The following is an 18,407-nucleotide window of genomic DNA, read 5'->3' as shown; positions in this document are numbered from 1 at the left end:
ATTCTGCTTTTCATGTACTTTCTTTCATGCTGAAACACAACAAAATTAGAAATGGATGCCATGTTTATTCAACACATCCCAAGGCATGCTAGGTCAAGCTATTATGAATGCATCAGGTAGTCCTGATACTGAAGACAATTGTCTGCACTAGACTGCTTGGACTCTTAATACTTTGTTTGTGATTTTACCATTTAGCTACAAGAAGTGATTAACATGTAACTTCTTCCTTTAAAATCCAAACATTATCTAACATGAAGGTAATAAGAATGCCTTGACTTATTCAAATCTCATGGCTAATTTACAAGGAAATGTGCAACAGTTAGAGGGGAGAATTAACAATTAGATCTTGGGAGTTAAAAGGTTAAAAAGCATGCCCAAAATATCTGTTGTTTACCCATGTAAATACCTATATACAATACATAAATTTTTTTAAAAAGCTTACAAATCAAAGTATCTGTGATTAAGAAAAGAAATGTAACTTCTCACAATATACAAGCTTTCCTTTTGTTCTCACACATGGGATTATAACTTCATAAAACCTTGGGACATGTAGTCTACTGTTTAATTATTTCATTTACTGCTCTACAGGAGTGCTAGATTCATTTAACAGTCATTTCCTTTGCTATAAAATTTTTAATCTGTTTTAAAATTGTTTAATATCAGTTTTAGATTAGATCTGAGACTAATCAAATCAAATTTAAATTGGTTTGAAAATTTTTAAGTTGGATACAACCTTAATATATATCTGTTTTGATGAACTCAGGATCACTCTTAAGTAACTCATTTTAGAGACAAGTTGCTTCAGTTTTGACATATGAGCTTAATTGTTTCAAAAACATCACTGCATTTGGACTTCTGAGCTTTTCCTTTAGAAAGAGAGATCCCATGTCTGAATGGTTAAGGTACTTCAAACAAATAATTGAGATTGAGCCTTGAAATTTACACAAGTTTTACATTCAAATTTCTAGTCAGCAGAAAGTCCGAAAATGTCTGAGGTTGATAGAGATGCTGCCACAAAGGAAGATGGGGATTTTACCAACAGCACAGTGGACAGAGAGGGTATCACAGTGGATGCTGAATTCTCCAATAATGGTAACTGAGCATGGCCACAATTAATAAGCAATTTGATGTCAACACTTGCAGCTTTGTGGGTGGCAAAACAGACTTTGCAGGAGAAGGAGTCATTGAAGGGTTCAAATTATTGCATAGTTGTTGTTGGTTTTGCCAAGTGTGCTTGAGCTCTGGCTTTTAGTGACTCTTAGGACTGGCTCCCTAGACTTAGAATGACCCAAGGTGGGTGATTATACACTGAATAAACTTTGCTGTGTTGTCCTCTACAAACTTCCCTGAATTTTAAGATTTACCTGCTCATATTTTGGGGAAGGAAAGCACAGAGTCCAGGTATTTACAATTTTTCATCCTTTCTTGGATTGCATATGAATGTCTAATTAACCTGTTAGATAAAAATTTGAAGCAGTGTATTGTTTTACCTCTGAAACTACTTCTCAGTGCCAGATGTAAACTAAACTAGTGAACCATACATATCTCTATTTACTGTTACTTTGCAATTAACTGACATCTACTTTTTGTAGATTTAATTGACAGGGAGCAGGAAACCGTGTCTAGTCCACCAAGAATAATATTCAGTGTCACTGAACCTACAACAAAGAACACTCCACTGCTTAAAGGAATACCAAAAGAACCCATACAGCAGTCCTCTGACCAGCATGTATTGTTTGGGCGTGGCCATTCTGCAAGGGTATTTTTGAATGATGACACAGTGTCAAGGGAACACATGAAGCTTTCACTGCAAACAAACCCTTACACGGGTGAAAGTCATTTTGTTGTAGAAACTGTCAGTGAAACAAAGCCAGTTTATATAAACGGAGCGCCATTGCTCAAGCAGGGTGGCATCAAAGTTCTGAAAACCAATGACAAACTTGGCATTGGTAAGCTGGTATTTACCCTTCAAACCATGCCTGGGGATTCACTTGAGTTTTACGAAGTTGAATTCATGACCAGCACTTTACTTTCTCATCAACATTATCAGCAACAGACAAACAATTCCATTCTTTATGCACCTCCAACAGGGGCATTTAAATCCGAACCAATTATTGTGGCCAACCAGCTTGGTGCCGTTTTTCTGCCAAATAACTTTGGAACACCTTCAGGGAATCCAACATTTAATATGAACGTTATGAGTAATGGAGGAGGATTCCCACAACTTGGCTCTATGATTGGTCCTCAGCAGCAACAGCTTCTCCAACAGCAACCAATGGCATATTCACCCTTTCCAAGTAAAATTGGAATGAGCCAGCACCCTGTTCAACAGCAGACAACAAACATTGCCTTTCCGCATTCTCAGTTACCAGACTCAACACATCCCGTAACACAAAGCTCCCTCTTGTCTCATCAGATACCATTCGTTGATAGAAGGCTTGTGCACCAAAGTACCAACGGACACCCGATTGAGCACAGTGACGAAAATGGCCAAAGCAATATATACCTTGTTCCAGTGCAAGAGACTGATCTTTCAAAAGGTCATGTTAAATAACTATATAGTGACTATATACATGAAGTGAAGTAATATATGAATAGCAAAAGGCAGGTTATGATTTTCTTTCATAAGCGTTATATGTTGCAACTTTTTAGCCTTACTTTGACCTTCAAGAAATAATTACAGTTTCCATTTGGAGAAATTTGTGACATCAGCAACTTCTCTTGGAATGAGTCAAATCGGATAAACTTACCTACAGCTCGGTTCATTACAGTAAGTGAAATAACTAGTCACCAGGTTGTCAATGTTTGACGACAGTAATACCTATTACTGAAATCTGGAGCACACTTTTTAAATCTGTAGCCTTCTGATTGGCTGAACAGAGCCATTTTATCAGCTTGTAACTAGCTACGACAAATTGGGTCAATGAATTAGTCAGCGAAGTGAGTGAAAGGTTTTTACGAGCGAGCCGTGAAGCAATGGCGGAAAGATATTTCTTTGCCGCATAACTTACAACTGAAGAAATAACAGAACTAATATCCACCAAAAGAGCCACTAGATTCGGTATGAAAATATTTCAGGGTATGTTTGTAAAGGAAATTTTACGAAATGCTGGGTGGTAATCACTTGCAGTCAGAGCAAGCAAACAGATTTTTCAGGAGGATTTTAGTGAGTTACGTCTGAGTTAAAGCGTTCTGGAATCTGTATCATGTAGAAATGGGCGCGTGGTTCACTAGCATAACTGACTAGGACTGACGAAACTGTTGTATCAATAAATTGCTTTTTGATTTACTTCTAACTTTGAAATTTGATAGTCTTATTTTCACGTGACAGTGACTTACGATGGGATAATCACTATCAGAACAAATCGGCAATAAGTAGCAACTCATTTTCATCATATATCGTGGGCCCCTTGCTTTCAACTTTTGTTCTTTTGGACATGTCAGGTAGCAAACGAGGGGGAACCGTTCATACACATGATTCTCCTGGTTATCCCTTCCAGTATCTTTCAGATTTGGCGATGTCGAACAAGGTCAAGCTCGATATTGATCTTCTATTAACTCTCTGTTGGGAATTTTAAAACACCCGCCATTTGTTTCTTGACGCAAATAATGCATCTGATCACCAAATCTACCCTATCACAACACGTTGATGTAACTGTGTGTATCAAAAGAGGTGATTTGGTTATTACTGTAGTTAGTCTAAATTTAAACTGATTAGCTTTGCTGTTGATCATCACTCTTCATTTTAGCTCATTCATGCTGAAAGCAATGAATGAGGTATCGTGGTGGAGCAGATGTTGACGGAAGTTATCGACCGTGGACGGAAGTTATATTCCGTGGACGGAAGTTGCATTATGGATCGTGAACGGAAGTAGACTCGCATGCTACCCCTCCCCACTTAGTGAAAGTCAAAATTAATTTCGATGAAGCTCAGAAACTCCCATGGAAAGAAATTAAATGTTAATATGGTTTGATAAAAAAAATAACCTCAAACCACATTTCCGAACTTCTGAAAAAGCAACTTGAATCAAGAAGCCGAAATGTTCACACCTAGGGGACCCGTAGCGGGTTCATTTCAACACACGCTGTGACCACGCGAAAGAGCTTATTAGTAAGCCGCGCATTTGCGTTCGTCCTCAGTTAGTATAAAGTAATCATTGCTCTACATTGTACTTTTCCTCATGAGCTCCTCCACATACAGTCCAAACATCAATCAAAGCGGCCAAGATAGTCTCACAATAATTTTTTTTTGAGCTCCAATATTTCGGTCCGGACTTGAGGCTCGCTGGAATAAAAACAATAGTACCAATCGGGTCAGTACAAAATGCCGACAGCAGACTGCAGACTGAAGACCGGGTACAAAATGCAGACTAGGTACAGAATGCAGACTGCAGACTGGGCAAAAAATTCAGACTGAGAATTTATACTGTGTTTTCGTCTGATACGTGATAACATGTCATCTTACAAGTTACCGAGTGTCGCGCAATCGCTTTCCGCGATTATCGTTCACAACTATTTGCACTATATATTGAGGAATATTCTTTCCTCGTTTCTTTATCACAATCGTTCTTAATATAATTTCAAGCTTTCATGTAGTCTTCTCATTTTGCGCGCGAGTTGGTTGGTGAGATTTCGGTACAGAATTTACTAACTTAATAAAAGTAGATGTAGATAGAGATGTAAAGGAGATGTCACTGTTGGATATTTAATACACGCAATATTCGAGAAACAATTGACATCTTTGCACGTGGTCCGTACGGTTCATCGTTTAAATCGATCTGTGTTCATTTTGTTGACAAAAATGCGGACCGAGACCAAAACTGTTCCTTCGACTTGATATATTTTCAATGTTCAGGGGTGTACACACATTGATTTTTCCATATGTGCCTTATATTGTTACTGGCTTAGTACATGAGGAGCCAGCGAATTTTTATAGGGAAAAGCGAAGAGTTGCTTTCGTGACTGGCCATTTGTTTACTTGTGTGGTGGTTTTATCACTCATCTGTTTGGTGGCTACACAAACACACACACACCAACAAAAAGGACATTGTCTGCCCAATGACCTCTGTCCATCCTACCTCCAGCCCACACAACCTTTTTTCCAATTCTCATCAAAGAACGCACAAGTTTTCTTATCACACAACCGCCTAAAATAAGAGAGAATTTATTCTAAAAGTTTTGCAAGTTCACATAAACCGAATTCAACTGTACCTATATTCAACAAGTCCAAGAAATCGATACAAACTTAAGCCATAGCATGAATGAGCTGGCTCCAAGAGCCCTTTGATTTCATTCGAGTTGGTCATCAACTATGGTGTGTGGTTAAGTGTGTCAATTAATCAAGAAAGGTAAAGACCAGAAAAAAAGTACATAAAGAAGCTTACTTTACCTTTTTCCATATTCGCTTACATAACCAGAATGCTCTGACAAGGACAATCAACATCTCCGTTCTTTTCCTTTACATTTATTTCAATCTGACGTTTTATTAATTTATTCAAAAAATGGTTAAATATTCTAATAAAGGTATAGTTTAACGTAGCAGACGTCGTTGTTGAAATTTTATCAGCTTTCAATGGTGAAATATTATCGTTTAGTCGATTTTGCAAATTTCCTTTGCGAAGCGTTCAACCTGCTCTTTTGTGAAGAACTTGCCTGGGGTGTCTATAACAAGCTGATGGCTTTTTCTTGGCGTACTCGCCAACTCGTTAAGTTCATCTTCATCAACGTGATCAGAGATAGCCACAGAGAATAAGGTGATACCTCTCTCTATTAATGAATCAGCACTCTGTCTTGTGAATTCTACTCCTCTAGTGCTCTTGCCATCTGTGACAAACACTGCAACCTTCTTTACACCTGTGGATGAAGTTAGATACCAAAGTCATGAAGTATGTCGTCTGAAAATGAAAGAATACCTCGAAAGTGATAAGAAAAATTTCTCTTTAAGTTTTCAGATAAGGAGGTTGACGTTTTGTTATTAAACGCAAATCAAGTCTTTATCTTGTAACTAAATTCAAAAACTTCAATATAAACTTACTTCTGTGGCGGGTTGTTACAACAGTCTCACTTTACGGGTTAGCAGATTCTCCAGGTAAGCGGATTTAGAGACAGAAAAACGATAACAAAATAACTTCTTTCTCACTTCGATTCTGCTGAAAAACTGACTTAAAACATAATAATCTAACGCTTTTAAATCAATCTATTGAATTAATGTCAATCACGATTCTTGTCATCGAATAAATCTGTCAACACGAGGCAACGCCTATTTATTAAACGAAACAGTTGGTACCAAATAAACCCGTGAAGTGGTGAATAAACGACTATGAATATATGAAAGTCGTATATTTGAACTGCGGATAAAGACGTGAATATGAAAGTGATCTCCGCAGCAATTTTTTCAGGCCCTATTTTCACTCCTGCTCAAGTAGTGTTCGAAGATTGCTTTCATATTCAAATGTTAATATTATTACGAATTATTATGGCGTCCAAAGACAAAGCTTTCAAATTCAAAATATTAAAAAAGGTATAATTTTTATGCTAGTTTGATCGCTACCCTTTGAAGTTCAAAAGTTCAAAGCAGGATATAAAATTCATTTAGCTGATATGTTTGATTCTTTTAATGTCGATCACTGAATGAACTTTCATCGTAAACTCCGCTAATTAAACTTTTTCTGAGCTTGCAATATAACCAGAGGTTATGGGCCGTGCTGGGGAAGCTCACCGACATCAGCTGGTTTTCCTGGAAGTTTTCCGGTATTCGATGAGCAGTGTTACGTGTACCCACTGTCTCTTTACGGGTATGGAAAGCCAGGCTGGCCTTGTGAACGGAGCCACAGGAAAAATTTCCACCCGGGTAATAGGACCGGATCGGTTATCGCGACCAAGTTGAATTTTGTCGCGATTAAACAATTTTTGTTCATTGAAAAGTAGAATAGCGTAGAGAATTAGGAAAATCATTAGCAAATTCTCAAGGCTAATGAATGTATGGTCATTGTTAAAAATACTTATCTTTTATAACCCAGGATTAAAGTGTGCCAGCACCTCAAACCACTTTAAGAACAACGTTACTACTAACCTTTATCACATATCCTTGCCCCTTGTTTACCACTGAAAAGTCCAAACTGCACAAGTCCAAACGCAAGATCGAGTCTACTGGCGGCTCCCTCATAATGGATTCCATCTATCGCCTTTAATACAGCTTCTTGAGAAGCATCATCGTAAAAAGTCCTTCCAGTTTTCACGTATTGACTGTATGATGCGATGGCCACATTAGTCCTGACTTTCGAAATGTCAAAGTGTTTTACAAGGTCAGCAGCAAATTTCTTTGCGATCTTAAACTGATTCACTGTAATGCTCCCTGATACGTCCAATAGAATAACCATGTCTACCTTGTTATGGCACTTGAACTGATCAGCTGCTGGCAACGAGATTGTGTTAATCTTACTGTAAACAGACTGGCTGTTACATGCGTTTTGCTTTCATGGCAGGCGCCCAGTCAGAAATTTGCATCATGTTGTTAATGCTATAAACAACTGTTTTGCGGGAAATATTTTATGATCATTTTAAAGCACTTATGATATTCTCAGGCTCCCGTCACAGACACAGGTCGTTTGCAAGAAGTTCTATGACATATAATGTGACAAAGAAAACTATTTCTGCGTTGGAATCATGAAGATACCCCACAAATCGACACGCGTGTGGGCAGTTGATCATAATTACCAATATAGTTTCCACTTACGGATCATTGCTTTCCTTACGTTACCTGAAGCTATAGTCAACAACATAACCATAGGAAAACTATTGATCAAAATAGTCATTCCTCTTAAAGATACTCTCATTCTCCCGCGGGATTCCCTAAAGAAAAATGTAAATAGAGATGGTATATTAAAAAGACATCGTGAAACTTTGACAAGAGCATCTTGGAATGAAGGCGTCTTTGAAGGTCAGGTAACCATTGAAACCACCTTTCCATACATATTTTCCAGTAATACCGTATTGCGGTAACTTCCAGTTGTAGATAACTGTGGATAACGGAGGATACCTGCGCTTATTATAAAGGGGCAGCGCTAGACCAAGAAATAGTCATCAAATATTATGGTAATTGAAAGATTACTGACTTATTTTCGAAGACGATCTGTAAGCTTTTATGAAGGACAAGCCGGTTATCTTCTCTTAGAAATGCTTTCTGGAATAGAACTCGATTGTTTGAGATATATTATACTTTTCATGTCCCATGTTCCATGTTCTGTGTTCAAATCGCAGGCCTTCTTGCAGCCGAGCTAGTCCCTGAGGATTCCTAGTAGCACTATTTCAGGCGAAGAACCATTTATCACAAGACAATATTCACATTTTGCAATTTGTCGAAGCAAAATGTTCCTATTATACAAATAGGTCCGCAACATAACACTTCTTCTATAATATTTACTCGACAAAAAATATACTCCAAACACAGCAAGAGTATCTTATTACAAAATGTGTTCCCGAAAGAATTTTTCGATTGCGCGAAGTAAAAATATTCTTTTACAAAGAGAGTAGGGGTAAACGCAATAAATGGAAAATGTGGAACCTCGGTCAACCTGTCACAGCATCCTACAGATAAAAGGAACAACTTTAGCTTGTTACTATGTCAAACCTTTTCTTGTTGACTTAGGTACAGTATGCTCTCTTTTTTCCAAAACGTGTGGTTGACTGCTTAAATTGCTCTACCGAGGAGCGCTTAACATATACAAGCAATACATGTACCTGTGAGACCCTTCAACGAATCGGCTTGAAGGATAGAGGGTGTCATGTTTTCTGACCATAGCACCTGTGACATATTCACACTCGAACAATCTCTTATCTGATTTTGTTTATTCATTAATCATGTTATGTGATCACTCAATCACTGTAAGGTTCCCTAACAATTATCAAGCCGGTCTAAACACAAATCCATGAATTCAGGTTCTAGGGAACTCCTCCACGAAGGTCCTAGTAATAAGGTCATAATCAGGAATCAAGTTTTTATTTTTCTCAACACTGGTTGCAAACTCATCATAGACTCACCTGTCCATTTATTACAGGATATGGCCATGAATCAAGATTCAAATTAACTACAACGAAAAAGAACCTTTTGAACAAAATTCACGTCGAGGAAAGAATGGCACTCGCAGTTTACTGCAGTTACGTTTATATACTGTTACAAAAGTGTTTAACAACGTCAAATTGGATAGCCGAGTTGTTAAGATTTGCAGCTGAAATTGCATGCGCTGTACTTCTCGCGTAACGTATCTTTCTCACAACAGTGAAACCACAAGCCAAGCTTAATGGGTGTAACCTTATGTTCACTTGGTGTAATTTTATTATACAACAATTTTGTGTTACGTTATCAAACATTAAGTCTTCCTCGAGAATCTCCATAAAAATTGGATCACTGCTCTGCTTTCTTTTGAAAGGACTTAATTTACCGTCACCAATATGCCTTAGTTGCCATTGTTTTCCATGTGGTGGGATGTTAGGTTTTCCATATCTCGTGTTTGACTCGGAATCTGGGATAACGTGGCTGAGTAACAAGTTCGTGTCCAAGTACACAAATATTGAAGAAATGGACACTCCAGGGACAATTCACAGTATATATCTACCTTCTTATCTTCCCTTCTCCCTGAATCATCTCCATCCACCTTCACACAATTTTTTTTGGTCTTTATCCTCGTGAACTTTTACTTAACAAATAGAGAAGCCTTGACTGTGCTCTGTTCTGTTGTAAAGCACGCAGGAAGCGGCTAGAGCACGAAAGAAGTGTAGGGAGAAACACGAGACGTAGTCGAGTGCTTCTTCCCACTTCTTGACACTTCTTAACACTTTTGCCTGAAGTTTTTAAGTCTCTAATACAGAATCTTGTAGTGAAATGTTCAGTGAACTTCAGCCGAATTATGGCTCATAAAAACACGCGAGTTTTTTCACATGACAGGGTCGAAAACAAACTGTTCAAGGCGAGTGTTTTTTGAATGAACGACAGCCGAATTCACCGGAACATAAAGATCGTTCGTGATGACAGCGCCGCAAAACTCGGCTGCAGTGACGGATGTGACTTTCCACTCAACGTATCGGAAAGGATATCAGAGCAAGCTCTTATTTTTTCACTTGAAGGGTGGCCGATGTAGTTTCTGAGGCTTGCTTTACTGTGATGACCGGAGATCGCCGTGATGAGCGAGCTGCGATGAACTTAGCGTGATCATATTCGCTCAGACACCGTCATGATTAGTATGAATTTTAACAATTATGCCAGTTTGGTTATATTTGTCATCATTTCTGTTTTGTTTTGTTTTTTAACACTGAACTTTATATACTTTTCGAATGTTAGCTGTGTTTGATTTTTATTACCGTACGTAAGCTTGCAAATCTTTAAAACTCGGAATGTTTATTTTGTTTTCCCTTTGAGGATTTTCGTAACTGCTCACGTTTTAATAACGTAAATTACGGCGCCTAGTATGTTTACAAACCTTTGTTTGATTCTTCTGTTGCTACTTGCCGGCTCGCTTCAGTTCCGAAATTTCACTTTCAATTATCGGAAAAAAGCTAAAAAGAAGTCCCGGAAAAGCTCGAACACAGTACAATTGGCAGATGGCATGACAGCTGTAGCTCAGCTCTATGCTCTATACTCTCATAGAGCACGCTCTTTCAACCAATGACAGCGCGCGTTATCTCCGAACTTTATTATAACAATCTTTATTCCCTTGAGTCACCCTCACCAACCTTCCTCTTTCTTCATTCTCACATGCACATGCAAACCCATAAAGCTTCATACTTTCAATCAGCTTCCTTATCCTTCCTCACCGGCCTTCATTGAATATTGAGAAAATCCTCTGCCGTATTTAAATGGCGCAGCTGTTACCAATTTAATTTAACAAAACTAACCAATTAGATTATGGAAACGTAAATAATCCCAAATTAATCATAGAGAGCCACGAAAAGTTCTGGACCAAAGCAAGCATAGATGGCTAAGAATTGATAATGGGTTACTTCCTGTAATCAGATTGATCAATTTTGTGAACTTTGACTCAGAGTCAAAGGTTGAACTGTTAAAAACAGGTGTAGATTCAAAGGTATAGATTTTTTAAGGGTATCTAAAATATTCTTATTAACATTGGCGATGTTAGAGAACAAAATGGGATTTTGGAATAGTTTTGTGCCTACTGTGCTTTCCTTCTAGGAAAGCTGTAGGCACTATATTTTCAAGATGGCGGACTATCGTCGTGGTTCATCACCGACACTGGCCATCGTTGAAAAATCTGATAGAGTTTCTTCGGATTCTTTTTTAGGTTTTATCGGGTTTGGTTCGATGTTTGTTCAGGGTCTTACCTTTGCATTTAAACAACGTTATCGATTTGAACGTAAGAGCTACGTGGTCAAGCGTTCTAACGTTTGCGTATTTTGAAGAATGTAAATTGAAAGGAAAAAAGACGGAAAAGAATTGATGCCTTCGGATTCGAGGGGAGAGTAAACGCTGTTTCAACAAGGTTGAAAGCCGGCAAAATATCGTTTTGTGAAGGAAAGCACAGCCATGATTCAATAATCAAATTTTTCTCATTTGATATGCAAGAGCTCTGCAAATGTATTTTCAGTAACAGCTGGTGTTGTTGGTTTTCCAACTCATAAAATGTAATAAGAAGCATCAAACGAAAGAAACAATGTTTCATCACATTCTCAAACTCCCGGAAAAAATCTACCATTAAAAGTGTAATGAAACACGCTGTAAAGTTCTCGTTTTATCTGCTTGATCGAAGCAAAAGTTTAGAATCAAAAGAAGAAATAAAATTGAAGCAATATCTGCAATTCATTATTGGAATTCTTAGCCTCCATTTCGGTTCAGAGTTCATTTTTGCTGTTTAGTTAAGTAATAGTAATGCAAACGAGGAAGAAAAGACAAAAATATTTTAACTGTTTTAAGTACCGTTACTGAATCATAGCTTACATTTTTCTGTGTTAAATATACATCTTAGTTATTAGAAACTTTGTTCCGTTTTTAAATGGCCTCGCACGTGCTTAGTTAGGTAACAAGATTGTCGAAAACATTTCTGACAGTGTGGACATTGAAACGGTCTTTCTCCAGTATGTGTTCGTACATGAATTTTGAGGTGACTTGACTGACAAAACTTCTTCGGGCAGTTTGGACACTGGAAGGGTTTTTCACCAGTATGGGTTCTCATATGCGTACTCAGAGCTGACGAATGAGAAAACCCTTTGCTGCAGAAGCGACATTGAAATGGTTTCTCACCGTTATGAATGCGCAGGTGCAACGTCAGGTGGCTCGACTGTCCAAACGTCTTTGGACACTTAGGACATTGATACGGCTTCTCTCCCGTGTGCACACGCATGTGTGTGGTCAAGTGACTTGATTGACTAAAGCATTTGGGGCACCGTGGGCATGAGAATGGCTTTTCCCCCGTGTGAGTTCTCAGATGCGTGCTCAGAGATGTGGATGATGAGTATTCCTTAGAACACACTGGGCATTTCAACGGATCAATTCCCGGATGGCTACGCAGGTGTGTGGTAAATTTATTTGGACAGGAAAACTCTTCAGTGCACTGTGGACACTGAAGTATCTCCTGCTGGACAACACTTTCACTTGACTCATTTCCAGTCACCTGTGCACTGCCTGAGTGGCTACCTAGAGCAGAGAAAAAATTTCATCTTACACCGATGTTTGTGCTCCAATTTTCATTTCCTGAATAACATCCCTTTAGAACAAAAGTTCAGTTATTCTGTGTTTTGGCAATATATAGTACAGTTACCCATTAGTTGCAGACACATGTACAGACAGACACTGCACTGAACAAAAAGTTCAGTGCAATTTATGGATGGATATCAAGGGGTAAGATAATGATTCTTGAGAAAATTCTTATACTACTCACAAACCAAAAGAGAATCACTTTTATACCTAAGCAATATATATAATTGTACTCTTCCCCTGTCAGTTACTCAAAAGCAGTTGATTTGGAGGTCTTTGTTCAAATGGAGGGCCCTAATTTCTGGACATATAATGTACACTATTGGTCCATATGCCAGGTAGGGTGGTAAAATAAGCATGATGTACATATCCAAAGTGCTATTCAATGAGTGCTATGAAGCCAAACCCAAACAAAACACACTAGCCAATCACATCAAAGAAGAAGTCACTGAGTATTAAAAGTTAGCACATCAGCCATCTTTAAGTGAAGGAAAACACAAAACACCAAGTTGAAGTTAGTTCTAGTTTTGATTGTGTTGAAGGTGATGCTTTAGTTTCCAGTAAAATTTCAGAGCCTAGTAAATCAAATAAGGGGAAACCCATGCATTCCCATATTACTTGATATGGTCAGTTGAAATGATATTGCTCCACAATTCACTGGAAATATAGCTGACAATGTGAGTGCTTTGCACAAAATCAGTTAATAAAGAATATCACCTTAGTCCAATCTTCTGCAGCATTTTGTAAAAACCTACACATTTCATAATAGGGGCTGCAGCATTTTGAAGTAATTGTTGGTCTATGCAATCTGCAACTACCTCCTGAGGCAATTTGTATTAATTTGTACAGGGACTTTGCCACAAACACATACAATGCCATAATCCAGTATTGCACTTTGATCTTCTGAGATATCTCCAACATATTGCCAATGTTTCCTGACATGTAGTAACTGTTTGAGTTATGTGTCTGTTTCTTCTTTAAAGAAACAAAACTGATGCTTGACAAATAATTTTTAAGAAGAGGGAAACCAAAAATACCCAATCTGTGGAATAATACTGTTAATGTTACAAATTGTGTAGATGGACAGTTATTTCAAAACACTGCATCCTTCATCACAAAAACCCACAACCATTATTACAAAATGTGAGGTTATTACAAAATGCAGCAGAATGTCCACTGTTGTAAGCTTTGACAGACAGACAAACTTACTTGATGTTTGTAAAACTGTGACAGCACCACTCTCAATGCAGTGAATACGGGCAGTTTTCTAATAACACAAACAACAAAATTTTATCATTCTGAGTCAGGTTGTGACCAACGTAATTAAATATTATTATTAAAATTATTACTAATACTGTTGTTGTTATTGTTAGTATCATTTTGCATTATAATCATTATCATTACTATTATCATCATGTCAGCTGAAAAACTAAGTGGCTTAATCAAACTCTAGGTTATTTTGGGTGTTTTCACAACTTGACCCTGAACTTCATTGTCTTATTTTCTTCAAAAAGGCAATCACTCTTTTAAAACATTCAAATTTAAATTTTTATTGCCTAACTGTAGTTGCATGAATTGAATTCATAAAAATAATTAGTGATAACCTCATATATCAGGAAAGGCACAAAGATTGTAAGCATTTCTCTCTAATAAAATCCCACAGATGGGAGAAGTGCTAACTGCTGCTTGAAAATACCTAAGGTTTTAAGTCCCTGATAATTACTGAACTTCCCTTCACATGGGCAAAAATACGGGATCTCCACCTTAGATCTGCCAATACCCACATGTTTATTATACCCACAAAAGTTATGTATAGAATGTTCTTAAACAGCTTTGTCCAAAATTTTTCCAATTTGTAGAAACCCTCTGTTACAATGTTCAGAACCCACCAAAATGTGATCTGAAAATGTCTTCTGTCAAGACAGCTTTCAAGGATGTTTTTTTTAAATCATTTTATACCATGAACTCTTAATGCTCACTTTCTATCTAAAGAAATTTTCACTTAAAAGTTTCTTTCAACTTCAATTGGCTGCCAAAGTATGTTGTTGTTTCACTGTGCTACTTACACATTCTGCCAAGACATCCACTGTCATTTGACGTTCTTGATTTTTTACAAACTGAACATCATTTTCAGACTTCTCTCTACCTTCTTTTTCATCTTTTCCTTTTGGGCTGGGGTTTGTAGAATTACTTAGTATAGGATATCTCTCTTGAGTCCATGACTCAGAGACAGTTGTTTTGGAGCCAAAAGCAGATGTAGAAGCAATAACTTCTTCACCATCACACCTGGGTGAGGAGCGACAGGCTTGAGTACATGACTGCTTAGAGTTTATGTCTGTGTTACAAATACTGCTTTGACTGTCTTCCTGCACAAAACAAGTAAATCAGAGGAATGTGTTAGCAACAGACCAACAGCTGCTAATTTCAGCAAGAAGGATAAAGGAAAATATATACAAAAAACCACTGAGAAACTTTGGTTGTATGAACACTCAGGTTGCTCTATACTTGTCGAGTCATCCTCAACTCAAAAAATATTATTAGGAAGCATTTCCATTGTGATGATTGATTTTACCAAACAGTATTTCTTTGAAAAGGTATTTTTTACACTTAAGAAAAGTAGTTGGCTGAGCTGATAGTGAAGAGGTGGAGTCATCAATAATTATTTACAAAGTGATGTGTCTAGGGGACATTTTCTTATTCTTGAATTTTATAATTGCCATGACTAACACCCCAACAAGAGAATTTTGAGAATGTTTAAATACATTGGATATTATTCTAATGATTCCATTAAGCATTCAAAAACATTAGATACAAACACTACTTAATTCATGGGAGTAAAGACAATTTGCAAATGAAGCACACTTAAGCATCTCACATCTCTGGTTCCAAAGCATCCTGTTTCTACAGCTGGTTCCCTTAATTCATGCATGGAAATGAACCAGTTAAGGCAAATCAGTAATTCAAGCTACATGTACCACTTTTAATATCTCTACAACAATCATTTGCTGAAAACTTTTAGAGATCTAGTTGTATTCCATAGGTATGGTTAACCTTTCAGATTTTGAAATAGTTATGAGGATTTTTGTTTTAAAGCAACCATGTAAAAGTGAAATTTTTTAAAGCAGTCAATCCATATACCATGAACCTTAAGAGGCTTCAAGACCCTCACCGAGATCTTTTAAGACATCAAAGAGTCACTAATAACACTAATGACAAGAATTAATTCATACACCATGTACCTTGTTAAGTTGGTTTTGCCATTTACATTCCCCAGTGGCTGGATTTATGTAATACAGAATCTTTCCTGACTTTGTTGTATGGGGTATCCATTCTGTACCATCCATTTCCTATACCTATATTACTGTGATATTTTTCTTACTTTCTCTCTGCAAAACAAATTTCCAAAACGCTTACAAACTGAAAGTTAATTAATTGATCATAACTGAGGAGCCAGACTTCGAGACAAAATGAGATGACCATACAAAGAGGGTTGCATTAATATGAATTTGTTGATCACAAGTATGTGAGTAAACAGAAATACTACAAGATATTCCAAGAGATTTAAGAAAGAAAGTCAAGTTGAATGTCAGCTGTTTCTACTAGGGATATGCTTCCAATAATGTAAGGGAAACAAAGACTTGAAAGCATATTTGACATGCAAGGGACAAGAAAAACACAAGAGTTCTCCCTAAGAACATGCTGAACAGTGCTGATTTGTAAGTCAGAGGTTCTATCAAATGAACTACAGAAAACTCTTGACAAGCTGTGGAATTTTCTTTGTTCATAAATGTATGGCCAGTGTCATGACTAATCTGATCTTAAATATGTAAGTTTATTTCAGATGGATGTCATCATCTCAAGATCCCCTGAGACCTCAAAGCCTCTGTTGAAAGGAACTCAGCTCAATTGTTTTGATAAACAAATAAAAGAATCCAATGAAAACAAAAATTAAAGAATGAATGGCTACATGTCGCATCATGTCGACTTTCAGTTCTTTGGGTATCAGTTTCAAGACGTTCTTATTTTCTAAAACTGTTGAACTGTCACGCCAGATACAGAGTAAACATCATACTATCTGTAAAATACTGTAACAAGAAATGCGATGAAAGGGAGAGCGGTTTCTTTCCAAAGAGGCCAGAATATTGGGTATATGCAGGCCAGAAAATTTAAAGTTGAAAGAGAAATTGAAGAACATCCCGCGTGAAAAATTCCCTATCACAAGGAAAGCGTAAAATAAAGTTACGAAAAACGGCTTTAACTCAAATTAAACCTATTTTGAAAAACAGGACCAAATTACAAACCACCGAGTAAAAATAGATTTGAGCTTAATATCACGGTTATTATTCCTTTTAGCTAACAAACTGCAAGACGCAGCTGCCAATTCTTACAAAAGTGAGTGTGTTTACCGCGTCAACTCAGACTTGAGAAAAAAGATCCAGACGTTCCTGGTGTTTCAAAGATGTTGTCCTGTCAAACAATTGGAAATGAAATGGGGAAGACCTCTCACATCTCAGTAAACAACTGTTTCATTATTTGCCAGAAAAATATTGCTCGCGTGAAAAATTATCTTGCATTTCATGAGCCCGCGTTCGTTTTAGAAAAATTTGTATAGTACATTATGTAAGTGGATTTGTACCGTATTGAACCTGGCATCTTGACCGACCGATGGAGTCATACTTCAGTTGTACGTGTGTATTAGAGACTTCAAAGCAAAGGAAAGCAATTATGGGGTTGACAAGTCAATATAACCACGTAAATGTATGCACCAGTTAACAATAAATTAAGATTATTTCTGAGCAATTTATTTCTGAACTTCCTTAGCGCATTCCATCTTCTGAGAGGAGGGGACTGAGAGGTGGGGGTAAGGGTTGAGGGTTGAAGAGTGAGGGATACTTGATAAATACCAATAAAGAGAAAGGAACTCCCTAGAAAATATACACAAGTTCATAAACCTGCGCAAGGTTTTCTATTCATCCAAGAATAGATAAAGGTCATTGACGGTGGTTACCTTAACGTACAGTCTGGTGGGTGTGTTCAAAAAAATGTGTTCGGGGTTATTTGGTTTGCCAGTCGAAAGAAAGGTCAGAAAGGAGTCAGAGGTTCCAAACCCCCCCCCCCCCCTTTGCCACCCCAATCATACCAAAGAATTATTAATAGATTAGATTTCTATTCCATTTATGCAAAATTCACAGAAAAAGATCAAATGATTGCAACGAGTTGGAAACCATAATTCTTTTTCAACTTAGAAGTTTGGAGAACATGTTTTCCCGAACAAAACTTAGCTCAACGGAAAATTATCAGTTGCTTCACTAGTAATTAAGAATGGCTTTACTTGTCCAACCAAATACCTTAGTTAGCCTAGAGAGGCGAACAGTCAGGACTAGTGTTGTCATTTTTGGAGCATATAAGATACCTATAAACACTTACGAATAACATTAAGCTACATTTGAAAGAACTTGAATTAACCGGAAGCCTATATTCATAGTCTTTGAAGGAAAAAAAACTCAAAATTAGTAACAGATTGGTGAATGATCCGCAAGGTTACTCGGCCATACAACCGTTTAAATTCTTCCACATCTTCGTGCGAGTCGACAGATACGGGCTTGGTTATCTGTATTACTCAGAGGTGTAGATGCCCCGTTACACCCAAATCCGGCAAGACCTGCGTCTTTATCTCGATGAGTTTTCCTCTTAAAGCGTGACA

The 18,407-nt window shown here is 37.4% G+C and overlaps 3 protein-coding genes across 3 annotated transcripts in view; 1 reads left to right on the top strand and 2 right to left on the bottom strand.

The window, feature by feature from the left end:
* Nucleotides 1-3,289, top strand: part of LOC131798628 (uncharacterized) — a 5,147-nt gene extending 1,858 nt beyond the window's left edge. Inside the window, exons 2-3 of the mRNA XM_059116329.2 lie at nucleotides 969-1,092; nucleotides 1,593-3,289. Coding sequence (XP_058972312.1) covers nucleotides 987-1,092; nucleotides 1,593-2,554 — 1,068 coding nt within the window. The 5' untranslated portion in view covers nucleotides 969-986 and the 3' untranslated portion in view covers nucleotides 2,555-3,289. The remainder of the gene's footprint in view (nucleotides 1-968; nucleotides 1,093-1,592) is intronic.
* Nucleotides 3,290-5,540: 2,251 nt separating this feature from the next.
* Nucleotides 5,541-8,719, bottom strand: LOC131798635 (cochlin). The gene is made up of 4 exons (XM_059116334.2): nucleotides 8,630-8,719; nucleotides 7,760-7,851; nucleotides 7,073-7,411; nucleotides 5,541-5,853 (listed from the first exon to the last, which is right to left on the bottom strand). Exons 2-4 carry the CDS (start codon nucleotides 7,833-7,835, stop codon nucleotides 5,591-5,593), a joined length of 678 nt encoding a protein of 225 aa, XP_058972317.2. The 5' UTR covers nucleotides 7,836-7,851; nucleotides 8,630-8,719; the 3' UTR covers nucleotides 5,541-5,590.
* A 2,526-nt stretch (nucleotides 8,720-11,245) lies between these two features.
* LOC131798593 (zinc finger protein 664) lies at nucleotides 11,246-17,271 on the bottom strand. The gene is made up of 5 exons (XM_059116274.2): nucleotides 17,110-17,271; nucleotides 15,943-16,089; nucleotides 14,770-15,069; nucleotides 13,913-13,970; nucleotides 11,246-12,643 (listed from the first exon to the last, which is right to left on the bottom strand). The coding sequence occupies exons 2-5, from the start codon at nucleotides 16,045-16,047 to the stop codon at nucleotides 11,979-11,981; spliced, it is 1,128 nt and encodes a 375-aa protein (XP_058972257.2). The 5' UTR covers nucleotides 16,048-16,089; nucleotides 17,110-17,271; the 3' UTR covers nucleotides 11,246-11,978.
* Between the last annotated feature and the right edge of the window lie 1,136 nt (nucleotides 17,272-18,407).

Source organism: Pocillopora verrucosa, chromosome 8 (assembly GCF_036669915.1).
Source record: "Pocillopora verrucosa isolate sample1 chromosome 8, ASM3666991v2, whole genome shotgun sequence".
NCBI classification, from domain to species: Eukaryota; Metazoa; Cnidaria; class Anthozoa; order Scleractinia; family Pocilloporidae; genus Pocillopora; species Pocillopora verrucosa.
The sequence above is the reverse complement of the archived record's forward strand: the minus strand, read 5'-3'. Positions and strand labels throughout refer to the sequence as shown.